Source organism: Cucurbita pepo, chromosome 12 (assembly GCF_057944985.1).
Source record: "Cucurbita pepo subsp. pepo isolate OVF chromosome 12, ASM5794498v1, whole genome shotgun sequence".
Classification (NCBI taxonomy): Eukaryota; Viridiplantae; Streptophyta; class Magnoliopsida; order Cucurbitales; family Cucurbitaceae; genus Cucurbita; species Cucurbita pepo.
In genome coordinates, this window is record NC_141809.1 from 15,206,877 (window position 1) to 15,231,710 (window position 24,834).

Below are 24,834 nucleotides of genomic sequence, written 5' to 3' on the forward strand. Positions count from 1 at the left end.
TTTTTTTGTCACTAATAAATTAAATATAAAATCCACATTATAATCATTTTAAATTAATTAATTATGAAGACCAATAAAAATTAGGCTAAAATAATAGAAAATACCTTCAACTTTTTCATAAAATTTCAATAAAATCATTTCAAAATATATTAAAAATAACTTTTTGTTTCTAAAAATAATTTTTAAAAAATAACCTTGAAATTATTTTTATTTTGTTCTTTAAAAAATATTTTTAAACTTTGTTTCAAAATAACCTTAATTTTTAAATTTATCAAGTGCCTGTAGCTCAGTGGATAGAGCGTCTGTTTCCTAAGTAGAAAGTCGTAGGTTCAACCCCTACCTGGCGTGAATTATTTTTTCTAAGACATAATAACTCTCGTCTATATACTATCAATAATTATATTTTTTTAATTAAAAAAAATAAAAATACTAGTGGAATTTTTAATAGAACATAAAATGTAACAAGTAAGATGAAACAAACCAATATTCTTATTTGTTTTATTTCTAAAATGTACAAAAAAAAAAAAAAAGAGTTCAATAATAAAGAGGCCACGTGGCAATATGGTAAGGGACTACAAATTCAACTAAATTTAGTTATTAATTATCATAAAAATAACTTAATTTTCTTTAGATAATAAATAAGGGAATAAAATGAAACCCCTTAAAGTAATAATATTTTAAAAACTATTAATTTTAAAACAAATTGATTAAAATAGTTTAATTTATTATTTTTACAATTATCGTGTAATTTAACTAATTCTACATAATATTTAAAAATAAATTAAGATAATTGGCATTTATCCCCTAAATTATGCTCCAACATTTCCCTAGACCGAGTCAACTAAGACACTCCCTTTCAATCAATGAATAATTACAAACTTTTAAAGACCCTTTCAATATAGTATGACTTAAAGAGTAAACTCCACGTTCAAGTTATTGACACTCTCATAGTCATGCAATCATTGTGAATTTGAGCACTTTTTACGATTTTACGTCCCAAATTTGAGATCTGAACGACTATTTTATGGTACGAGAATTTGAACCATCGAGCTCAAGGAAAAGAGTCCATGATAATTACAACCGATCTATACGCACTTTGGTTAAAATGGATTGTCTCTCAGTTAAGCTATACAAATACTGTACCGAGCGTCCAAGTTTCTAACCTTCTATACATTTGCAGTACTAAAAAATCATGCTCAGATCCTTTCTCGTCCTAAGATCAATTAACAACCAATATATCATTGCTCTCCCACCACTCGCAGCTTCGTTCATTTTTTGTTCAATTATATTTAGAAAAAAAAATACTTAAGTTAAATAATAAAATTAAATAATGATTTCACGGGTGATCGACGTGAGTGTCAGTGAGTCATCTACTCGACAACCTTCTAAACCTATTATTTTGGAATTTTTCGGGAATTTTTCGACCCGTTAGGATGTCGTTTTATCTTTAATAACAAAAAAAAGTAAATAATAGTAATAAAAAAAACAATTAATAGTTGTATTTTTTGAAAATTAGAACTAATTTTGTTTTAACAATTGGAAGGAAAAAAACAACAAAAATACAAAAATACGAATTTTTTAAAAAAAGAATTCGGTTTTTTTAGTCGCCAGTCGAGTCAAGTCAACACAATGAACGCGTGGGTCCCATCGCCATTAATCATACACTTTTTTTTTTTTTTTTTTTTTTTTTTTTTTTTTTTTTAATTTCAATTGGAAAATCGATTTATTGTTTTCTTCCATGAAATTTCTTCGGTCTCCATCTTTTTTTCTGTTGTTCACATTGAATTTTCTCTCTTTCGTGTAAGCTCCTTAATTCCTCCATTAAATGAATTCTATCTTCATCTTCCAAGTTCTGGAGATTGTAGTTCGTTCTCTCTTCTTCTCTTCGATGTTTTCTCGTTGAATTCATCATCCCCTTTTGAAGGCTTCTTCAATTCCACTGGTTTTCGACGATCTCTGGTTTGATTCTGCGAGCTAGTGTGAGGTTTTGCTACAATTTCAGTCGAATTTCGTGGGGGGATTTGCTTGGAAGATTTGAACTCGGTATTGAATTGCTAGGTTTTTGTTTAACTGTTCTGTTTGTTTGATTGATTTTTGAATTGGAAATGGCTGTTTATTGAAGAAGTTGGAATTGGGAAGTGTTGAAACTATCTCTGATTTTGCTGAAATTTTGATAGATTGTTCTGTTTATGAACGATATGCTTTGCAATCGATTTGTGGATTGTTTGGTTGCTGGTTTTGTGGTGGTATTGTTGAGTAGTAGTAATGGTTTTACCTCTGCTACTGAGACTGATTTGTCTTGTTTGAGGAGCATAAAGAAATCGCTTCAGGATCCTAATAATTACTTGATGTCATGGGATTTTAGCAATCGTTCTGAGGGGGTTATCTGCAAATTTTCTGGGATTATGTGTTGGCATCCTGATGAGAATAGGGTTTTAAGTATTTCTCTGTCTGATATGGGGCTTAAGGGCCAATTCCCTCCTGGGATTAAGAATTGCACTAGTTTAACTGGCTTGGACCTCTCTAACAACCAGATTTCGGGTCAGATTCCTACCGATATCGGAACCATTATTAAGTTTGCTACCACTTTGGATCTTTCATCCAATGATTTAACTGGTCCCATACCTGAAAGCATTGCTAATTGTAGTTATCTGAATGTTCTAAACCTGGATCACAACCAGTTAACTGGGCAGATCCCTCCGGAGCTTGGCTTGCTCGGTCGGTTGACGAAGTTTAGTGTTGCTAATAATCTTTTGACTGGTCCAGTTCCTCAGTTTGGTGGTAATCTGACAAATAAGGCTGAAATGTATGCAAATAATCCTGGACTGTGTGGAGGTCCTTCTATGAATCCTTGCCCGTCGCCTTCGAATAGGCCTCATACTTCAGTAATTGCGGGAGCAGCTGTTGGTGGTGTTACGGTTGCTGCAGTTGGTGTAGGTATTGGTATGTTTTTCTATTTCCGTAGCGCCTCGATGAAGAAGAGGAGGAGGGATGACGACCCGGAAGGAAATAAGTGGGCAAGAAACATAAAGGGATCAAAAGGAATCAAGGCAAGCTTTTATTCCTGTTCTTCTTTTCTTTTTCTCGTGTTTCGTTTTCGTTATTCGTTCTGTTTCTATAATGTTTAACTATATCTATGCAGATTTCTGTTATTGAGAACTCAGTGCCAAAAATGAATTTAAGTGACCTCATGAAAGCTACAAACAACTTCAGCAAAAGCAACATTATTGGGTCAGGGAGAACTGGATGCATATACAGAGCAGTCTTTGAGGATGGATCTTCATTAATGGTTAAGAGGTTGCAAGAATCGCAGCGCTCCGAAAAGGAGTTCTTATCCGAGATGGCTACCTTAGGCAGCGTAAAACACGCCAACTTGGTTCCACTTTTAGGCTTCTGTATGGCTAAAAAAGAGAAACTTTTGGTCTATAAGGATATGCCGAATGGAACTCTCCATGATCAGCTACATCCCGAGGATGGCGATCGAAAACCAATGGAATGGTCTTTAAGGTTGAAAATTGGGATAAGGGCAGCCAAAGGATTGGCTTGGCTTCATCACAACTGCAATCCGCGGATCATTCACCGAAACATAAGCTCGAAATGTATCTTGTTGGACGAAACATTCGAACCGAAAATATCTGATTTTGGTCTTGCAAGGCTCATGAATCCAATTGATACTCATCTAAGTACTTTTGTGAATGGGGAGTTTGGAGATATAGGCTATGTGGCTCCTGAGTATTCCCGAACCCTAGTCGCAACTCCAAAAGGCGATGTTTACAGTTTCGGAGTTGTTCTTCTCGAGCTGGTGACAGGGGAGAGACCAACACATGTCTCAAAAGCATCTGAGGATTTCAAAGGGAATTTAGTCGAATGGGTTACGAAGTTGTATGAAAACTCCAAACAGCAGGAAGCACTCGATGACACCTTGGTCGACAAGAACGTCGACAGTGAGCTCTTACAGTTTCTCAAAGTTGCATGGAGCTGCGTCGTGCCAACTGCAAAGGAAAGGCCTACCATGTTCGAAGTATATCAGCTTCTAAGAGCCATTGGGGAAGGGTACAACTTCACAAGCGACGACGAGATAACGATGCCTACCAACACCGAAACCGACGCTGGCCTTGAGGAACTCATAGTCGCTCGTTGAATATAGGAAACTTTACACGAAAGGTACTACAATTAGGCAGAGATGATGACTATGATGACTATGATGACGACGATGATGATGCAACCAAATGTTGTATATTCCTGTTTTCTAGTATTATCATGGAATATAAACCAATACAAGCATTTCGTGACGTTTATGTTATTATTAATCTCGACGTTTATTTTCGTATAATATTCATATCTCTCTGATTTTTGATATCACAGAACATGTCACTGCAAACAGCTGCCTGTCAAAGGAGCTTTCCATAGCTGTTCAAGCCATCTAATCCATCAGAGGTTTGATCTGTTCTTGCTTTATGGGTAAATTTAGTAAAGTTTAGATGAAAAAATGGCCTTTTTATCTATTTTCTCTAAAATTACAACTGATTTTTACCTCTCTTGATAGACTCTATTGTATGATATCAATGAATAAAATTGGAAACTACTTTGTCGGAATGTTCATATGATCGGAGAACTCAACTAACCCGGATTACTTAATTCAAACATAAAGTTCGGGTTGGGTTGAATTTTTGGAAAATCGAAAATTCTGATCAATTCGAGGGTTGGATTTTTTTTTATTAGGTTAACTCGACCCATTTGAAAATAAAATTACAACTCTAACTTTAAGATTATTGTGAAAATTAAAAATATTTTACGTTAGTAATGAGCCCGCTATTATTTATTTTGTAAACATCAAGACAAGGTAGTTTGAGGAAAAATCCAAATGGGACTTCAATGGGGGGCAAAATAGTAATTCACAAAGTTGAATAGGTCAAATTTGGTTAACAAGTAGATGGAAAATTTAATACACACATCCAAAGTACAATAATTTAAGTGGCTTAAATTATTCAGCTCCTTCAAATTAATTTTACACCATTTTAAAAAATCTATTTTTTTTTTATTTTTTTAATAAATTGATGTTTTCTGACCTAAGTCCCCGGGTCTCTATGCATTTTTTTAATAAAAAATTAAATTTCTATCACGTAAGATAAAATATCCACGACTCGACTCAAATTATCTTATCTGAACGCTCGAAATAACAAGTTTGAGAGGCTAACGAAATCACGTTATATCTCACTTAACTACCTTAAGATGTCAAATATAAACAATACTGGAAATTTGTGCGTTTAGTACCATGTTGTAGTTGCACGCTACAACTTAAAAATTCAACACCAAACAACAATAATTTTTAATATTTTATTTTAAAACTATTATTTTTACATTAAAAAAGTGAGTAGAATTCATAGAGAAAATAATAAATTAATTTAAAAAATTAATTTAAGAATACTGACCATAAAAATTTATTAAAATTTTTAAAAGTAAAAAATAAAAAAAAAATTAAAAGTTCAAGAGTGTTATTAAAAATAAGTTTTTAAAAATTAAAAAATATATATATTTTTTTAGATAAATGTTATATTAATTTAACTTGGAATCTAAGATAATAATAAATAGAAGGATTCAAACCTGCCATTTTACCCCCACAAAGGCACAAATGCATGAATTTTAAAAGCTATTAATAGTTGAACTAAATACAGATATAAAAAGATAACTTTTTTTTTTTTTTTTTTTTTTTTTTTTTTTTTTTTTATAAATAAAATAAATTGAAGTTAAAAAGATCCTAAGAATTTGGAATGTCATCCAAAGCTGGTGATTGCAACAGTTATTTATGAAGCTGAGGGAATGTGGAAGATCCAAACCAAAGTCCAAGCTTTGATCAAATCTTGGAGCAGCTCAATCCCCAAATCCAGCATCAATTTCCAGTTCCACCGTCCCTTTTCCTCCATGGATTCCATTTCCTCTCCTTCGAGGACCATTTCCGTCTTCTCCACTATTCCTCTGCCGCCGGGCTCCGATGCCGCCGATGCCTCTGGAAATTCCACTTTGTCTCGGAAGCCGATCAGTCTCTGGCCCGGAATGCACCACTCGCCGGTCACCACAGCTCTCTGGGAAGCTAGGTCCAGTATCTTCGAGAGGCTGCTTGATCCTCCTAAAGATGCGCCGCCGCAGAGCGAACTGCTTACCAAAACGCCTTCTCAGAGTCGGACGATTGTCATTTATAATTTCTCTTCTGATTTCATTCTTAGAGAGCAGTACCGAGATCCGTGGAATGAGGCCAGAATCGGAAAGCTGCTCGAAGACCTAGATGCCTTGGCCGGCACCATCTCCGTTAGAGTATGGCGATTTCTTCCTGGTTTTTCTCTCTTTTTGAATGCTCTGCGTATACTGAAATTTATAATGAATATGTGATGCTTCTTTGGATTTCATGCCTTATTGAATGCAATTTCCTAAACCGATTTCACTGTACTATTCGCCCTAATTTTGTTGTTCATCTCCGAGACGATTTGTAAAGGATTTGAACTTTCTGAGATGAAACTGTCCTTTTGCCCATCATTTTCAACAACTTAGTGGTTTGAGTTTTGTGTGTATATATAAATTAGGGCTTCAAATCTAAGTTTGGTGAAAGATTTTAAGCAGAAGGTTTGACTGAGATGTATGAGTGAGGTAGAAAATGTATTGGAATTTGGCTAAGGGATTCTGAGCTATGAATCTATTAGATTATCTTCCTTTCTTACGAATTTATTTTTGGTGGTTTCCTCTTTGACAGCACTGTTCTGATGTTGATAGCACAACCAGACCACTTTTGCTAGTCACTGCCTCTGTTGACAGGATTGTTCTGAAGAAGCCAATTAGTGTTGATGCTGATTTGAAAGTAGTTGGTTCAGTCATTTGGGTTGGGAAATCCTCAATTGAGGTTCAGTTAGACATGATCCAGTCCACAGAAGGTATGGATTATGAAATCTCTCTGTTTAAAAAATTTCTGTCCTAAAACCTCTCTCTCTCTCTCTCTCTCTCTTAAGAAATGGACTTCAAATTTTCACTTGGTTGATTGGGGCGACTCTGCCTTACTGTGTTCTCTCTAAGAATAATATACTGTGAACTCTGTGAGTATGATAAACACTGAAAGGATGAAAAGAAGGGAACGAGTGCCAACGATTGGAGAAGGGAACGAGTGACAGCGAGGACACTAGGCTCCGAATGGGGTGGATTGTGAGATCCCACATTGGTTTGAGGGAAAGCCCGAAAGGTAAAGCCCAAAGAGGACAATATCTGTCGGCAGTGGGCTTAGGACATTACAATTGGTATCAGAACCAGACATCGGGTAATGTGCCAGCGAGGACCCTGGGCTCTGAAGGGGTGAATTGTGAGATCCCACATTGATTGGAGAGAGGAACCAGTGCCAGCGAGGACCCTGGGCTCCGAAGGGGGGAGGGAGGGGATTGTGAGATCCCACATCGATTGGAGATGGGAACGAGAATGTGAGATCCCACATCGGTTGAGGAAGAGAATGTTCCTCTACCTAGCATATGCGTTTTAAAAACCTTGAGGGGAAACCCGAAAGGAAAAGCCCAAAGAGGATAATATCTGCTACCAGTGACCGTTTTAAAAACCTTGAGGGGAAGCCTATAGAGGACAATATCGGCTAATAGTGGGCGCCAAAGGGGGCTATTACAGTTTCTTGGTTCATTATCCTCTTTCAAGTGCTGTTTATTATCTACAAACAGTCCTGAATGTCCATGTCTAAAGCCAAACCCAAAGAATAAGATATCTTTTCACCATCCTCTTTCAAAATGGAGGCCCTTTACCTTCCTCCAAAAAGCAACAGAAGATTCTTTTATCACCGTTAGTTTTTCAAGACTCCTCTTGCTTCCGAAATAAACATTGTGCCGAACCGCACTTCAAAGTAATACTAACGACAACAAGTTTAGAGAGAGAGTTCTTGTTGGACATCTTCTTGCTTAGTTTCTGGTACCAACTGCATATTGACTGCTAAATTTATAGGAATTGACGCTTTCTTATCATTAATCTTTTTGGTTCAGTTGCTCTGACAGCAAACTTCATATTCGTGGCTCGCGACTCTAAGACTGGGAAAGCTGCTTTGGTTAACAGGATTTTGCCAGAAACTGATGAAGAAAAGCTACTTTTTGAGGGAGCAGAAGCCAGAAGTAAGTTAAGGAAAAGGAAGAATAGAGGTGGTATGTGGGGGTTGGAAAATGGTGATATAAAAAGAATTGATGCTTTGCTAGCAGAGGGAAGGATCTTCTGTGACATGCCAGCCCTGGCAGACAGAGACAGCATTCTTCTCAGGGATACTCGCCTCGAAAACTCTTTGATTTGTCAACCACAACAAAGAAACATACATGGTCGGATTTTCGGAGGGTTTCTGATGCAACGAGCATTTGAATTGGCTTTCTCAACAGCATATGTATTTGCTGGAATGGTGCCTTACTTTTTTGAAGTTGATCATGTTGATTTCTTGAAACCTGTGAGTGTGCCTCGCTTTTATACTCTTGTATAGGAATAGGGTTACTTGGTAGAAAGGAAACAAATATCTCAATAGCATAAAATGTTGGTTGTTTCAATGTGCAGGTAGATGTCGGTGACTTCCTACGTTTCACATCTTGTGTTCTTTACACGGAACTCGACAATCCAGATCAGCCATTGATCAATGTTGAAGTCGTTGCCCACGTCACTAGGCCCGAGATCAGGTCTAGCGAGGTAAAATATCCTGTATATGTTAATATTGTGAGATCCCACATCGGTTGGAAAGGAGAACGAAACATTCCTTATAAGGGTGTGGAAACCTCTCCCTAATAGACGGGTTTTAAAATCTTGAGGGGAAGTCCAGAAGGGAAAGTCCAAAGAGGATGATATCTACTCGTGGTGGGTTTGGCCTGTTACAAATGGTATCAAAGCTAGGCACCAGGCGGTGTGCCAGCGAGGACGTTAGGCTCCCAAGGGGGGAGGGGAGGATTGTGAGATCCCACGTTGGTTGGAGAGGAGAAAGACGCATTCCTATAAGGGTGTAGAAACATCTCCACAACAAACGCGTTTTAAAGACCTTGAGGGAAGCCCGAAAGGGAAAGCCCAAATAGGACAATAACAGCTTTCATAATTGCTTCTGTCAAATGAGAGCATCTGATGTTAGTTTTGTTGCTCATTGACAATCTGTAGAAACTAAACTTCTAAGCTTACTAAGTGTTTGTGATTTACTAATCCAATGCAGGTTTCGAACACGTTCTATTTCACTTTCACCGTGCGTCCAGAGGCAAAAGCGAATGGGAACGGATTCAGACTTCGCAACGTCGTTCCAGCAACAGAAGAAGAAGCTCGTCGTATCATCGAGCGCATGGATGCCGAAAAGATGCTCAGGGACTTGAGCAAGCAATCTGAATCAGGTTAGGCTTAGGCAGCCAACACAATGTGGCTTTTAAGTTCAAAGAAAATTAATGATATTCAAATGGTGTGAATGTGGGCTTAGCTTATGATCACATATACTGTTGGAGGGAACAGAGCAATCAAATTATGTAATGGGACATTGATATCATTATGTAATTTTAGGATAAATGCCTTTTCAAAGTAGTCACCATGACATTCTCTTTTTATACCGATATTCATGAGAGGTGTTCATTACGCGAATACTTGCTTCGAATGGGTCGGAGAATTTCAGTCTAAACTGAAAATGGGGAGAGAGTTCGGAGAGATTTCTCACTGTTAGCTAAACAAGGTTAGAGATCGAGATTATATTCTTTGTCCTGACCTCAATTACTGTCTCGTCCCGACCCTAATTATTTATACTGGTTAGAAATGATATGGGGTCGATTTTTTTTTTCTTTTTAGGAAATATTATTGGATTTATTATTGAGATGTTTTAGAAATTATATTAGAAAATGATAATTATCCATTAAAAATAATTTTAAAAAACACAAAAAAAGAAAATGGAGGAAAAACTCTCTCGGGAACCTGATATTTTACGGGAATGATGATTGAAATAGGTTTTCCATCTCCGTCTTTCTGCATCGTATATGGATTCAAATTTCAAACGAGGATATTCATCATAATTTGGCTTAATGTTCAATTTTCCAACGAGAATACTAGTATATCCTCAATGTCGTTATGAAATTGTTAGTGGGTTTAATGTTGTTACCCCGATCAACAACCCTTTAATTTTTAAAATTTTCATAATGTACCGACCTGCTTTTCGAGCTTATCGAGCATACATCGCCACTATAGAAGTCGACATTTGATGGTAAAAACTGTAATATTTATTTATGTTTTAGGGTCTAATAGGATGAATTTAGGGTAAAAAAATATTATAATAATAATTATTATTATTATTATTTTGCAAAAAAAAATAAAAAAACCAAAATAAAACTAAAAGCTTTGAAATTGACGCGAAAGACTTGAACGACGAGTCGGAACTCTTGCAAAGCTTGCGCGGTTCGTTCTTGAAGAAAGCGGCGAGGGAGAAGATGTTGAGAACTCGATTGTTTTGGTTCGGTGTTGGATTTGCGGCCACGTCCGCTTCGATTTCGCAATTCGTCTGGAGAGATCTACTGGCTCATCGATGTGCTCTTTCATCTGATGCAAGTTTTGTTTCGATCCTGAAATTTTCGTGTTCTTTCACCTTCCCAGGAGGTTTTCAGATTGTGGTTTTTGATGTTGTTGGTTGTTTTTTCCTCTCATTGATGCAGATAGAGCGGAATTTCGATGCACTGGAAGCTAGAATCTCGAATCTTGAGTCGGTTCGAAACCGGGATTCGATTCCATCTGCTGAGGTATTTCTCTTTCTGTGTTACTGATGGAGCTTGAACGTAAATACAAAGCTATTGCTTTACGTGTGATAATGTGTGTGCACCTTATTCATTAGCTAATCCATTTTACTTGGGTCGATTACTCTTCGACTATTGGCTTTCGCGAACTTACTAAATTTTGTCTTGCATTACTGCAAACATGATTTACTGTCTTTCGAAGTTGGACAGAGATAGGGATAATTGAATGTCTATTTATCTTTTCTTTCTTATTATAATGTATCAGCTCTTGCTTTGGTAGATTGTTAACGTTTTTCATGGGGGAAACTAAAGATTTAAAATTTTCAGAAGGATTTTAGACAATTTAAATAGCTGATTTAAGCATGAATTTAGAAGTAAAACAGAAAATTAAATCATCGAGGCAAGGTTTCTTTATTTCCATTTAATCCTTCTTAAGCTATTGAGACCTGCCCTTGAGTTGCTGAAGAGCTTACTCTTGTTGATTACGTTTCATGAATGTCAATGAACAGTTCTTTTAAAGAACCCAGCCAGATTTGGCTCGAATTGGTTCGTAGATGTAAGGGAGAAAGTAGGATGAATGGGTTTGCAGTGGAAGTAAGGGGGAAACAACCGTAATTGAAGTTGAAATACTGTCATAGATTGAGGCTTGTTCATTGGCAATGGCAGTGAAATGTCAGGATCTTTTTCTGCTGTGCTGGTGCTTAAAATGAAGATTGTTTTCGAATAATAGAATGAGCGCTCTATGAGTTGGAATATTATGACTAGAAGAAATTTACAGATGTAATTTTATGAGCTTATTGAGCTATTGAAGTTACTCAAAAACATGCACACACTGGGGCTGGAAATGGTGAGACATTGGGAAAATATGGTATTTTTCCTTCTTGATGAATTCAAGCATGTACTTACTAAATTGAATCTATGACTAGTTGGCTAGTACCAGTTTCCTTGCGGGAGTTATGTGATCATTTTGGGATTAAGAGGGTATGTCAAGTTTTTGAGAGGGTATGTTAAGTTTTTGAGAGGGTATGTTAAGTTTTTGAGAGGGTATATGATTAATATGCTTGGAATTACAAAACAGAGAAATCCTTTGTTTGTCTGAAAATGGCCATACCTACCCTACCACTGCTGGCTATACCGAGCCTCAACAAGAAGTTTGTGTTGAAATTTATGCAACGTGGTACAGTAGATGTAGGATAACTGATCACTTTCCATTCAAATTCTTACTAATCAGGTCAGACATAAGTCTGTCTACGTGCAAGAATTGATGACCTACAAAAATGGAGGTCTTATTTGTTGGGGAGAGAGTTTTGATCCAAAATGATTAGAAAGAATTTGTGTCTCCCAATAGGGCAGCCATGGTTGAGTGTTGATTAAGCTGCTAGTTATTGTATTGGAAATTAGTATCACTTTAACATAGTGACCGAGGTTGCTTGATGCAATATCCAAATTCCCTACCAGCATTACTACTTTGACCTTAATTTCCATAATTCTAGGATTGTCTAGCTAACAGCAAATCTTAGGGGATGTTTTAGGGATAGGGAACTTATCCTCATTTTATGGTGGAAGCAGATCAATAAAAATTTAGATGATGTCAGTGTCGTGCAATGGATCATCAATGATGGAAATGCTACTATGAGAATACTATTGTAAGGGCACTTTGGAATGTTAAAAATCTAAAGGTGAATGACAACGTTTGTTTATCCTTTATGGGTAATGTTCAAGAGTCAAGACATGGATGTTTATGTGTCTAATTGCAAGATTTGTTGCACAAGAAGTACTTGGCATGTCGCTAGCTAACCTATTAAGCCGCTCCCAATTTCAGTCAGATTCTTTTTTGCTAATATCTATAGTCTTGCTTTTATACAATTTAGTGGGTCGAAATTCTTTGCAATCATTTTTGTTTGTCTGCCACTTAGTAAGCTCGAGACAGTCCTCACAGCATTTCTTTCCTTGTTGCAGGCCAATGACTGAGTGACTGATTCTTCATGGAGCTCGTTATTTAGGTATGAATTGGCTTGAATTATTTTTTAAATTCATGAGCCGTTTCATACTATGGTTGACTGTCATATTTTATCGCAGCCATAATGAGATTGTCGTGCATCCTGAATATTTGTCAACTATGAAATGAATCTTATGTGCCCTTTGATTAGGGAAATAAACTTTTGATAGACTTGATGTTTCCTTTATCAAAATATTTACTCATGGTGTATCAGAACCAATGGGTTTGAGGTGCACTTATAAAAAAACAAAAAAAAGAAAAGAAAAAGCAGACCAAGGGTGCCTCAGCCACCTCCATATCCCTTAATTTATTTTATCGAAATTAATGACTCTCAACAATACTTATTTTACTTATTTACATTTTCAGAAACACTATTTAAAACATTTACTTCTCCCATTTCCAGCCCTCTAATTTGTGGAGTTGATGATTTATCTATGACAGTAACATTTGTCATCTACATTTCTTGCAATTTGGTGGATTGAAATGTCTATAGTTATATCTGTAAATCCGAGAGTCCAACATCAATACTAAGGATTAACTCATGTCCTTAATTGATTTAAATATTAATCCCAACATAAATAATGAATACTAGTAACAAGATCTATAACTTAGCATTTTGTATTTTCCTTCTCTCTTACCTATATCATAACATATCTTGTAGGTGGAATTTTGTACCAACAATTGCAGGACAAAACCCCATGTAAAAGGTGCAACTCCGTTCCTTTTTTCTTTTTCTCCTAAATAAAATCCGAGTATTTTGTGCAAAAGGAGAGCTTCATGTTATACATCATCCTACATTTCATTTGAGATTTTTATATCAAACTAAACTATTGTCTTTCTTATTGATCGTTAAGGATTGAATCATCTTGGTGGGGGAAATTAAAAATATTGGCAGTTTTAACCTTTTGTTTGCTTCATTATTCTTGATTTATAGGTAGTTTCATTGGCTTCTTTTTCACCTCACAATTTGACATTAAATTCAAACTTTTGGATAGTTGAATCCTACTATAAAACTTGTGTCCAAGGAGGAGTTATCAGGGACAACAATAGAGTCTCAATTTTGAAGAAATTTCTAGAAGTATGACCCCCCATGTATGTTCAAAATTTCTAGATAGTCTCAATTTAGGAAAAGAAAAGAGGATTTTGAAAACCCTAAAATTAGCAAATTCCCTTCTCGGAGTTCCTTTTCCTACAAAGATGAGTCCTAGGAAGATTTTTCGAGAAAGCTGAGGTAAAATATTGAAGTTTATTTACAGTCTTTTGAAACTGACTCTGAATTTCACTTCAATATTTGATTAGAAAATACTTATTATATTAAAGAGGATCATTTATCCACACCTCTTGGTAATTCTTACGATTCAAGGGTGTTTTAGAATCATTTCTTAAATATTAAGAGATTAAAATGTTTTTTAAATTAGAATTAGTAGAAATCGACCTACTAATCTTCCAAGTTCCAACATCCCTTGGATAATCCGAGTAATTTCTTGGCTAATTAAATCTCAGTGCAGAAACTACAACAGTAAGACGTTTTTCAATTTGATAGCAGTAATCAAGATTAAGATTAAAAATGCATCGTTAACAAAGTTCTAATCCACCATGTGTTAGAAACATAATACACTACAGATTCATATATATATATATATATATATATATATATTCTTTAATGTTCAATAGACTGAACATTAAGCACTTATATGTTGCCTAACTTGAATCAACGAGCTTGAAAATATTGCCACTTGGCTCATATGCTGGTAAGCTCACATATTGGGGACACGAAAAATTTGAAGAAATGATCCCATTCTGTGAGTCTGTCTGAACACAGTCACGAGGCTGCAATGAAGCAAACATAATAATTTGAGGAACCCAAAAGATGTCCCATAAACATCACTACGATCACACCTGTGAAAAAAATGTATCCATACATATCCAATATTTTTCCTAAAAGCATTTTAAATCCACCAAAAATTACACATAGCCAGCCAAAGAAGGATAACTAAGCCTAGGCCAAACTAAAAGTTTTGTTCTCGAACTTTAAGATTTGCGTCCTATTTGTTCTTGAACTTCTAATTTTGAATCTCATAGTTCCTATGGTGTTAATGTTAGATATGAATTTAAATTTTGTCTAATAGAATATTAAACTTTCAATTTTGTGTTAGATTCATCACTTCTAAAAAAAATTGAAAATTCAAGATCTATTAGATACAAAATAAATTTAAGAACCTATTATACATTTTTAAGTTAAGGGACCAACCTTGAGATCCTTGTAGAAACATAAACGAAGTTCCTGCAGTGCACCCTCTGAACATGCTAAAGAAGGGGTGACATGAAAAGCATTCTCAACTGCTGAAACGATTCCTCCAAGAGGATATTTCTCGGTATTTGAAGGTAGATATCCAGCATCATTCAGAACTTTCTGGGACATAACATGTTCATTAGTAACCAAACCCATTCCAATGCAAAATAAGAAATAATAAAGGTTTTAAATACATTACATGAATAGCAAATCAAAGAAACTTGTAAGTGCAAGCGGTGTTTATAAGCTAATTTTCAAAAACCAAAAACAAAAAACTAAATGGTTATCAAACGGAGCCTAGTTGTTTCAATTTCCATAGATGTGTTTCAATAATCAAACACGTAGTTTATTCTCTCTTTTGGGTTCAATAATGGCAGGATTTGGTCAAATTGTTAGCCTCTCGAGTAGTAATATGTGTATTCTCTCTTTTGGGTTCAATAATGGCAGGATTTGGTCAAATTGTTAGCCTCTCGAGTAGTAATATGTGTCTTATTCACTGAGTTATACTTGATTTCCAAAGGAAAGTCATCAGTAAAATTAATCAAATAAGGGAAAAATCAACAACAGCAAAAATGGGGAACTAAACTGCAAGCAGCATGATCTGATCTATTGATATTAGAGCTAATGTAGAAAGGGTAGCATCATTCCAAAACTTACAGTGACATTATATTTGAAAAAGACGTTGAGAGTGGTTAAAAAGTAACTGTATTCATCACGAATTACTGGATAAGAACAGGTTCCATGCTTCTCTGCATGCCACAGAAATACAATATGAGAAAACCAAAGCATGGGAAGAACATTAAACATGCTTCGATTCCAACATTGGCATCAAAACAATAATATGAACATATCAAACTATTTCCGGTGTCCTAAAATGCAGCAAATTACCAAAAAGACATATGCTGTCACATCCAATCAAGAACAAACTCTACGTAGATACGAAAGGCCAACATCAAAGTTGAGTATCATTGGTCCAAGGTAAATGATAGAAAAATACACTTTTGTATAGGATATCATTATGCAATGCATAGATCATATATGGCCATGATGTGAATGCCTTTTAAAATCTTTATAGTTCATCAGAAAAATCTAAAAATTTATCCTTTGCCAATCAGAAAAATTCAATAAAAGAAGTAAAGCCTCAATGCATTATAGAATATAGATTATAGTATCCAAGTGAGAGAAGCCAAGGATTATTACCCCACTAGTCAATGCAGTAGCCAATTCAGCCATCATGGGAACAAAAAGTGGGGAAAAAAGAATCAGTTAAAACTTGGGTACCATCAGTGGCAAATTTACACAAATATATCTTGTATTAGTGATGGTCACCTCATGAGCCCAAAATGATCCCTTCCCACCATGGCAAGTTGAAGATGAACAACTCAAGGATGGCCAATATTTCTTCAGGGGATCAAGTAAGGTATGAATCTGCAAGATAAAATTATGCAGGATGATACAAAAATGCCTTGTGCCACACAAGAACAAAGTAAACGGCACAATGATCAAAATAAAGCCAATAGGCTGAAAAAGTTTTGTTTTAGCTCTTCAACTATGGATCATATCATGAATATCAACAGCCTAACTTTAATAACAACGCACCTCCTTCTCATCAAAACTTGTTCCATTGCAACATGAAGGCCATGTTCCATCATTATAATCAGGCCATAACCCATCTATCACGCAAGCAACAGATTATAAATTCGTAGTCATACAATAACGAACTCTTAATATTTTATATTTATATAAAGAAAATTCTCAAACAAATGAACGACTCCAAGTTTATTCTTAGGGAATCGATATTGATATGCTCTGTGATTAAGCTTATAAACACCGCTTGCACTTATAAGTTGTCGAAGAAATGCAATTGTGGCTTCAACTTACGAATCGTAAAGTCAGCAAAAGCACCGGATCTACCAAAGAAGGGATAAACGAGCATAAGTTTATGAACAAAGAAAAAGAACATCTAGAGAATTCAGAAGAACGCTCAAGAAAATATGGAATATGATCTATAGGCAAAACTTTCACAACCATAAACTTTAAATTTTTGTTCTATCAATGGTTTATTAACCTTTTCACATCTACTTTTTGGGGTCATCTCCATGGTAATTTTTTCGATGTCGATATACCCAATTGCCTAGTAAAAATAACACAGAATGTAGATGATGGTGCAAAAAGACGCTCAAATTTAAATCCATGAAAGATTATTGGAAAGCTACTACAACTTGAAAGTAACTTACGAAGAAGTGTTCCAAAATTAATAGATGGAACAAAAAGATACACTATGAACTATAAGGGATGGCAGAAGGACATGAAATCTAACGAAGTCTATAGCTACTCTAACAATGAACAAAAAATTTCACCTTAGATTACAAATATCCACTCCTAGCTTATCGAAGAAGATTTCTTCGGTTTCTGTCCACTTATTATGTCTAACAAAGATTCATAATGACAAAATGCTTCTCCTCTTTGATCATTACCATGATTCCCCATCTTATAGAATTGATTGAACTTATATTGTTCACGTCTGTAAATCTTTCCATAAGGGATTTACTATAAATGATAGATGATAGAATCTTGTTATTATAAAATATCAAGAATTTTCCGATGGTTTTTATCTTATAGAATTGATTGAAGAGATTTGGATGCATAATTTTAAATTTGTAGGATCTCTCCTATTTGGTCTGTTCTAAACCGGAATGTGGTAAGTTCTACAGCTTAATTAATTAATTCACAAACGGGGAATGTGAAAAGGCTGTAGAAGTTACTTAGCTGTAGAACCTCAACGAAAGTAACGAGTAATCGAGTATTCTAAACGGGGAATGTTGTAGGAAAAAGAGAAGAAGCACTCACCTATTACAGCATGCGTTGGAGGAACAACAGCTGTCGGTGCCCTTGCAGACAGTGCCAGGCCATTGCAGCGTCAATTTGAAGTAATCCAATTCACTCTGTTCTCGTCCCTCCTTGATCTGCGAAATTATCGCATCCGCCGAAGAATCATTCAAGGAAGTGGATGCAACCGAGAGGATGAATTGAAGAAGAAAGATGAACGGAATCATGGGAACCGCTTGATTTTGGGGATTGGCGTAGAGAGGGCTTATAGCCTGATCGGCAATTGGCTCGCTTTAGACAACAAAAATAAAAAATTGCTAAATGTAATAAAATTAGTTTTTTACTTTTACTTTTTGGAAAAAAAAAAAACATAATTTTCTCCATTTTTTTTTTTTTTTTTTTTAAATTCAACCGTACAACATCGTCTACATGTAGCCTTATCATTATACGAGATGATGTCATACACAGCTAAACACGTCAAGAGATGACCTTACCGCCTAGTTTTTAAATTTATATCGACATGTCGACATTTTCATATATTTATAAGTTCGACATTAAGACAAAAAATAAAGACACTTATATTATATCTTTTTTAAAAAAAAAATAGACAAATCATCAACAAAAAAACACATTATTAATAATGCAAAATTTCAATTTATTTTTTAAAATAATATTTTTTTAATAAATTTTTTACATTTATAATTCTTTCCAAACTATTGACATTTTTCATAAAATTAAAACCGACATTTTCTGGGAACCACACCTACATCAAGGTGGTAACCGAAGCATCGCTCCCTCTTAAGAGCAAGATTAGACGTTATGGTAATACTCGAGAGTGGTCATCAGTCTCTTAATAGTAAGAGATAATCTAGAAAGAATCATAACATTTGCCTATCAACCAAATACTCGTGTGGTGCTACGTGTCACAATCGATGATCCGAATGTGCCTCGAGAAAGTCATCGTTAAGCAAGGATTTCTTACCGAGTCTCCAATGGTGACCCTGTATACCAATTTTTACAGGTTGAAAGTGTTGTTTTTTGTGGTTTATAGTGATTTTACAGAAGAATCTGAAGTCCATGCAGTTTGGATTTACCAGAAGGTTAAAAGAGAATAATCCATGAACATGAATCTATAGTAACATTCTCTAACAAGTCATCAAAATTTACACATAATTCAAAGGTAACAATATGCAAGAAGACTGAAGGAAATTATAAGGTCCATAAGATATGAGCCAAAAACAGTGAGAAAATAGATGGCTCAAATTCCATTTTCTATACACATTTCCCCTCTCTCATATGCCAACAACAAAAATACACATTCTCGAAACGAACGAATTCAGTTAACTCAAACGAAACAAACAAACACGACGGGCAGGGATGGAGAGAAGAGAGATTTCTAGCCTTCTGTCTTCGTTCAAAATACCGAAGACGAAGAAATGCTACTTCAAACAAACTACAGCTTGAAAACAGTCTAGGAAATGAAAACAAGAACATAATGAATGGTACACAACTAATCATCCACCAAATCGCTCACATTTATATTATCTATCAGACCCCATCATTTTGTTTCTTATGATACAAATGACAATTTTCTTTTCTTTTCTTTTCTTTTCTTTTCTTTTTTACATTTTGTGGAATTCACCCTCATCAGAAGCTACTCTGCACGAAGAAAGAAAAACTATCATACACTCAAAAGGGTTCAGGAAAAACCAAATACGAGAAGACAAGAGCATAAGAAAATCATTAAAGCTCATACGCTACTACTAGATCTAAGGCATGCATTCATTTAATATGCATGCTTAATATGTTCTCTTATCCTTTACTATTTTGTTTTGAGTTTCATCATAAGAGAAGATCAATCCTTAAACCATGAGACACATTCCCACGCAAGGAATAAAGTAATGATGAAAGATAATCACACAAAACCCCTACTCAGTCAGCCAAAATTATGATCAGAATCAAAGGAAACCTATCAATACTTAAACAAATTTAAACCCATTAGCTAATTAAGCAAGTCTAGAATCCAATTTTACTAAATACATATATCGACAAGGTCGAGGTGGTTGTCCCATAAAAATATCCTAAGTGCACGTAAGCTGGCCCACACACACACAGACAAACATATATCAATGAAGGTATCCTTCACAATCCCATTACATTTCTTCAGTTAGGTTGCAACTCTAACATGACCACAGATGGTGCTAGTAGAAGTTGAAAGAGAACAAAAGTGTGATTCCTATAGAGAAGGAAGGTTTTAACTCTTAACACCCATAGTTTTCCATTGACCCTTCACTAGTAGGGGTGTAGATTCTAACATCTAGCCTTTAGGTCCAGGATATGTTTTGAGCTATGCTTAGAGCTATGCTTAGGTTGGCTAGTTAAATGATACCTTAACCAATTGTCTTCAACTCCTTTGAATCAGAAATCCTTTGGAACAAAGAGATTGAGGGTGAGTTCTTCGAGTTCAAAGAATTGACACGTTTTATACAAATGATAAGTCTATCAACTAATGATTAAAAGGAACATTTAGTAGTCCCAGTTGGTGTGGCAGTGAGATGGATTGGGTGTGAAAAGACTTTCCACCGTTGAGGCATTGATTAAATACTTCTTGAACTCCTTTTACTAGAATGAGAGAGACGAGCCAAAGGGAAGGAGAGGATGTGTTTTACAAGCTTATCAAAGTAGCTTCTAAAAGAGAATCAATGCTACAGTTATGTTTTTTAATCCTTGCAACCTTTTTCTACTTTTGCAACGAGAACTTCCCCATGATTTGATAACTTTTCCACGCACATAGCTATGATTTGATAACTTTTACCTCCTTACCCCATTCGGTAGAGAAGCAAATTCAGTGAACCAACCACTAAGATTTGATAACTTTTCCATGCACACAGCTCCATCCTTAACAACAGTCCTTGCAAAAGCTCCACTAGAATATACTCCACCAGATAAAAAGCTCCCATGTAACCTCCTAATGTAAAAAAGAACCTTTTTCTAGAAACTTGCCAAGGAACTCTTAAATAAACTACAAAAGAACGACTTAATTTCCACAATACAACAAGATAAAAATACATGGAATCTCTCGCATTTTGATAACATCCTAATCCTTCTAAGGGAATTCTATAGGGTCCAAGAGAAAATGGTCATTGTAGGTTCCAACCCTCTTCTTTTGTAGACTCCTAATGGACGAGTTTCTATTTTCGGTTTTAAGTTATATGATGGTTGGATGTCAATGCTCCTCTGTGTGCTCCTATAGGAGCAACAGTTTGTTATTGGACTGCCATTTTGGGCTGGGTTTCATTTCTTGTATGCTTTTTTTTTTTTTTTTTTCATTTTTCTCAATGAAAGATTAGGTCCTTTTCAAATGAAAAAGAAAAGAAAAAACCAACAAAAATGTAATCAAATGAAGAACAATTGAATATAGAATATACTTGAAAGATATAAATATACCTCAAGTATTTTTTTTGACACATTAAGTGAAAATTCCACCAATCTTTCTACAACCATACGAGGAAATAAATGACCTAGATTATGCCACAATGTCACCCCGCTACCTTTATCACTCCCATTTCTTCGATTTTTGAGGTCTTATGCTGTAGAAATTAAATGCAGAAGACTTGGTTAGAAAACAATCAATTGAAAAGTCAAAACATGGATTAAGGAGATATAAGTTGGCCTGGGTAATCCTTCTTTGCAGTAAGCAAGCAATCTACAGCTGAAAAATAATGGACCTCATATTACCTTACTTTTTTTGTGCCTATGAATGTCATTAATGTCATCTTCTCCATCATGCTTCCTTTTCTAAAAATTGAGTGAAGTTAAAAATTAAGAAACAGCTCACTTGGTAGTAAAAACAAAAAGAACACTTAATCCTTAATTTTTAGTAGAGAAAATATGGTATAGATCAATTAACTTCCTCGCCCTCAAGGCATGCTAAGGGTTTGATAGTCTAGGTAAAATGAAGAAAGTTCGGTGAAAGGGATACGAAAACGTCCATAACGTTAATGCCAATGACAGTCTATTCCTTAACTATCTCATTGTTATCTAATTTTGGTATTTACAAAGAGCAGGAAAAGAGTAAAGGTTTTCCAACCTTTTCATGATGCTTCTTCGAATGATCTGCGCCAGAATCTTGATGGGAACTTTTCTCTTTCTTCTTGTCCTTGTCTTTATCCTTACTTCGGTCTTTATGTCGATGCTTATGCTTCTTATGCTCTCTATCCTTCTCCTTATCCCTATCTTTGTGCTTCTTATGCTTTCTGTCTTTATCTTTGGACTCACTTCTTGACTTCCCTGGAATAGTAGCAACACCCTTCTCGGCCTAACCAAAGAAAAAAAGATGGATCATCACTTGCAGAGAAAAGAATCAGGATGACAAATGCTGATAATCGACCCGTTGCCTTGGTGAAATCTAAGTTCCAGCTAATGGAAGAAAGCTGAAGAAAATGGCTCATTTTACAACTTTAGTTAAGATTTCTTACAGGAGGCAGATCAACAGGACCAGTTTCCCTCAGTTGGAAGGCTCCGATGAGAATATCTTGGTCAAATGGCTGTATGCGGGCATTGGTCTCTCTAGAATAAGAAGTATTCTGTATGAGTTGATTCAACTGCATCCCTTCCCCTTTTCTAATTTCTATGTCTCCAACCACGTTATGAAGATAATGTGTATCCGAAATTGACAATGGAAGCGACTTCTTGCAGAAAAAATCATGGTGAGGTAACAGCTTGTAGTGACTTATAAGATCCACAGCACCAGTCAGTTCCCTAGGTCCTGAAGGTACAAATAAAAATACACCGAAAATTCAGGTGACAAAATAATAAATACAGATAGAAAACGAACAAGATGGAACGGGAAACCACTATATCTTGTACTTCCATGTTACTTTCAATTACATTTAAATGCCAGTGCACGAGAGAAAGGGGACTAAATTGACTATATCGACATTTACCTCGGCCAAACTTCTTATCTTCAGATTCCATGTATCAATTTTCCTTGGAACAATGTAACATTATAACTGCAATTATAAAATCCCAAAGAGTAGTGAGATTAGAATTCCAAGACAACAAGCCTACTTTTTCTCTATCTTTTCTGATAAAATGCAATGAACTTGTTGTTTGTTCAAGAAATTAAAATTAAAATGAACATTCTAAACAGAAAAGGCTAAGCCATGGCTTCATCACTTGATGATTTGAAAGGAGAAAGTAAATCTAATTAGGTTGAGGAACTTAGAGTTAATTGGTATGTACTCCTTCCTTTGAGGTTGGAAGTTCAAACCTCCATACCTCACATTTTTTGTACTAAAAGAAGTAAAATAGTTAGAATTTGAGTAATTTTCTAAGATAAAGAAGCCTCTAGTTCAAATCGAACATTTGTAAGATTGTTAGCAAATCATGCACATAACAAATCATACACACAAGAATTACTGTTTAAAATTTCGAAAAGAATTACATCGGGAAAACAAAATAGAAATTAGGCCAATCCTACATTGACCATGCTGGAGCCATTATCACCCAAAAGTAAACAAGAAATCCATGTGAACTCCAACAAAAGAATGAAACAAGAGGGAAACACAGTTTCAGAAGAACCCCAACCCCAAAAACACCTTCTCTTCAAATTCCACGAGAACCCAAAAAGCCAGAAACCAAAACACAATTCGAAGAACACAATTCAGCTTGAGCAACAAAACACACAGAACTGGCAGCAAGAAACCCTAAACACACCAATCAATTACAGAACTGAAAACCCCAGGATTGGAAGGGGGAAGGGAAAAAGAGCAGTGCCTAAAATCAGAAGCAACTCTAAAGCAACCCATTCCACAAACAGAGAAACAAAAACGAACCTCTGCGGCAAAGGGTAAAAGAAAGAGAGGCACCAGCAAATGGGAGGAGATTGAAAGAGCGATCGAGAAAAAGAGGTCTTGAGGATCGAATCAAAGAACGAGATGAAACTGTGGGGAAAAGGGGTTGGAGAATGGGGTGTGAGGACAGTGATGAAGTAGCTCCGGCGGCCGGGAACGGCGGAGAGACGAGAGAGAGAAAGCAATAAGAAGGGAGACAATTGAGATCGGGGAAGAGAGGGCACTGAATAATACTGCAAATAACCCTTCGCCACATCTACAAATGGACCGTACAGTGGACTTTTAATACATATTGCCATCGCCTTCCTTCGGAACTTCCCCTCAATTTTATGCAAAATGTCCGAGTTTTTTTTTTTTTTTAATATTTTAAATTTTTTTTTTGTCAATATAATATATTCTCGTGTTCGAGACAAGGATATACCTTTAACGTTACCTATAAGCTTTGTCTGTCACCGATTAGTGACATAAACTGCAAATAAAAGCTCATCGAGACATTTTCTTCAACGACTGAACTGCCATCACCGATCTTATGCCTAAACTTTTCGAAATTTATATTTAAGTTTTTTAAATTTTCAAGAATTCAATGCTATTAATAACTTTAAAATTATGGCCTTATTAAACATAAATATAAATTATCTCGTAAGGTTTAAAACAGATTTAAACATATTTTAAATTATTTAGAATTAAATTAATACGATTTTTAATAATGTGACATTTTAATTGACTTTTTTTATTTAACATATTATATAATATGGTTATATATATGTGTAATTTTCTTTATTTTCAATTCTATCGGTCATTTTCTTTTTCAAAGTTTTCTTATTTAGAAAATGTTTTTTTTTTTTTAACATGCGTGAGTATTTAGGTCAGGATGAGCATATCTAAATTATTCCCGTTGGACAATTATCAAACCTTATTACATTATCATTCTCATCGGATCATTTCCTCTAAGTTATTTACTATTCACACTAGCTCTTATTTACCACGGGTTTAGGTTAGCTAGAGTGAACCTAATCTATCCTCACACGAAAATTGTCAAACTATACATTTAGTTATAAAGGTAACTTTTAGGATATTAAATCTCATACTCCGCTGCAGATCAATCCT

At 35.3% G+C, this 24,834-nt stretch overlaps 5 protein-coding genes across 12 annotated transcripts; 3 read left to right on the forward strand and 2 right to left on the reverse strand.

Moving 5' to 3' along the window:
- Nucleotides 1-1,731: 1,731 nt before the first annotated feature.
- On the forward strand, nucleotides 1,732-4,596 carry BIR1 (BAK1-interacting receptor-like kinase 1). Of its 2 annotated transcripts, XM_087129051.1 has the most exons (3): nucleotides 1,732-3,050; nucleotides 3,143-4,164; nucleotides 4,366-4,596. In XM_087129051.1, the coding sequence occupies exons 1-2, from the start codon at nucleotides 2,190-2,192 to the stop codon at nucleotides 4,139-4,141; spliced, it is 1,860 nt and encodes a 619-aa protein (XP_086985177.1). In that variant the 5' UTR covers nucleotides 1,732-2,189; the 3' UTR covers nucleotides 4,142-4,164; nucleotides 4,366-4,596. The 2 variants fall into 2 exon arrangements, with proteins under 2 accessions (XP_086985177.1, XP_086985176.1); XM_087129050.1 differs by lacking the exon at nucleotides 4,366-4,596 and having other exon boundaries at nucleotides 3,143-4,359.
- Nucleotides 4,597-5,745: 1,149 nt separating this feature from the next.
- Nucleotides 5,746-9,561, forward strand: LOC111807294 (acyl-coenzyme A thioesterase 2, chloroplastic-like). Its single transcript, XM_023692958.2, is given in 6 exon segments — nucleotides 5,746-6,312; nucleotides 6,746-6,923; nucleotides 8,019-8,464; nucleotides 8,569-8,697; nucleotides 9,206-9,338; nucleotides 9,341-9,561. Coding segments are annotated over 6 exon segments (1,410 nt in total). The 5' UTR covers nucleotides 5,746-5,820; the 3' UTR covers nucleotides 9,373-9,561.
- A 787-nt stretch (nucleotides 9,562-10,348) lies between these two features.
- Nucleotides 10,349-13,653, forward strand: LOC111807295 (fanconi anemia group D2 protein). Of its 2 annotated transcripts, none has more exons than XR_015423164.1 (4): nucleotides 10,349-10,569; nucleotides 10,674-10,757; nucleotides 12,711-12,754; nucleotides 13,412-13,653. XR_015423164.1 is itself a non-coding variant. In XM_087129056.1 (4 exons), the coding sequence occupies exons 1-3, from the start codon at nucleotides 10,452-10,454 to the stop codon at nucleotides 12,720-12,722; spliced, it is 210 nt and encodes a 69-aa protein (XP_086985182.1). In that variant the 5' UTR covers nucleotides 10,367-10,451; the 3' UTR covers nucleotides 12,723-12,754; nucleotides 13,412-13,653. The 2 variants fall into 2 exon arrangements, 1 of the variants encoding a protein (XP_086985182.1); XM_087129056.1 differs by having other exon boundaries at nucleotides 10,367-10,569; nucleotides 10,678-10,757.
- A 652-nt stretch (nucleotides 13,654-14,305) lies between these two features.
- Nucleotides 14,306-18,182, reverse strand: LOC111806440 (ribonuclease 2). 2 transcript variants are annotated; one of them, XM_023691753.2, is made up of 8 exons: nucleotides 17,894-18,165; nucleotides 16,925-16,953; nucleotides 16,643-16,716; nucleotides 16,373-16,471; nucleotides 16,244-16,247; nucleotides 15,701-15,792; nucleotides 15,002-15,163; nucleotides 14,306-14,580 (listed from the first exon to the last, which is right to left on the reverse strand). In XM_023691753.2, the coding sequence occupies exons 1-8, from the start codon at nucleotides 18,097-18,099 to the stop codon at nucleotides 14,452-14,454; spliced, it is 795 nt and encodes a 264-aa protein (XP_023547521.2). In that variant the 5' UTR covers nucleotides 18,100-18,165; the 3' UTR covers nucleotides 14,306-14,451. The 2 variants fall into 2 exon arrangements, with proteins under 2 accessions (XP_023547521.2, XP_023547522.2); XM_023691754.2 differs by lacking the exons at nucleotides 15,701-15,792; nucleotides 16,244-16,247 and having other exon boundaries at nucleotides 17,894-18,182.
- Nucleotides 18,183-18,991: 809 nt separating this feature from the next.
- On the reverse strand, nucleotides 18,992-24,023 carry LOC111807569 (mediator of RNA polymerase II transcription subunit 19a). Of its 5 annotated transcripts, none has more exons than XM_023693345.2 (7): nucleotides 23,651-24,019; nucleotides 22,819-22,884; nucleotides 22,351-22,640; nucleotides 21,963-22,190; nucleotides 21,611-21,670; nucleotides 21,320-21,462; nucleotides 18,992-19,531 (listed from the first exon to the last, which is right to left on the reverse strand). In XM_023693345.2, exons 2-6 carry the CDS (start codon nucleotides 22,847-22,849, stop codon nucleotides 21,412-21,414), a joined length of 660 nt encoding a protein of 219 aa, XP_023549113.1. In that variant the 5' UTR covers nucleotides 22,850-22,884; nucleotides 23,651-24,019; the 3' UTR covers nucleotides 18,992-19,531; nucleotides 21,320-21,411. The 5 variants fall into 5 exon arrangements, with proteins under 5 accessions (XP_023549113.1, XP_023549112.1, XP_023549111.1 ...); XM_023693344.2 differs by having other exon boundaries at nucleotides 18,992-19,526; nucleotides 23,710-24,018; XM_023693343.2 differs by having other exon boundaries at nucleotides 23,710-24,018.
- Nucleotides 24,024-24,834: the final 811 nt, after the last annotated feature.

Coding starts and splice junctions, on each gene's coding strand:
- BIR1 (XM_087129051.1), top strand. CDS start 2,190: ATGAACGATATGCTTTGCAATCGATTTGTGGATTGTTTGGTTGCTGGT. Junction 3,051..3,142: donor AGGGATCAAAAGGAATCAAG/GCAAGCTTTTAT, acceptor ATATCTATGCAG/ATTTCTGTTATTGAGAACTC.
- LOC111807295 (XM_087129056.1), top strand. CDS start 10,452: ATGTTGAGAACTCGATTGTTTTGGTTCGGTGTTGGATTTGCGGCCACG. Junction 10,570..10,677: donor TGCTCTTTCATCTGATGCAA/GTTTTGTTTCGA, acceptor TGATGCAGATAG/AGCGGAATTTCGATGCACTG.
- LOC111806440 (XM_023691753.2), bottom strand. CDS start 18,099: ATGATTCCGTTCATCTTTCTTCTTCAATTCATCCTCTCGGTTGCATCC. Junction 16,717..16,924: donor TTTTGCTGACTTTACGATTC/GTAAGTTGAAGC, acceptor CTTGCGTGATAG/ATGGGTTATGGCCTGATTAT. Junction 16,472..16,642: donor CAAGTTTTGATGAGAAGGAG/GTGCGTTGTTAT, acceptor TTTATCTTGCAG/ATTCATACCTTACTTGATCC.
- LOC111807569 (XM_023693345.2), bottom strand. CDS start 22,849: ATGGAATCTGAAGATAAGAAGTTTGGCCGAG. Junction 22,641..22,818: donor AGATAAGAAGTTTGGCCGAG/GTAAATGTCGAT, acceptor TTGTACCTTCAG/GACCTAGGGAACTGACTGGT. Junction 21,463..21,610: donor ATAGGCACAAAAAAAGTAAG/GTAATATGAGGT, acceptor TAATTTCTACAG/CATAAGACCTCAAAAATCGA.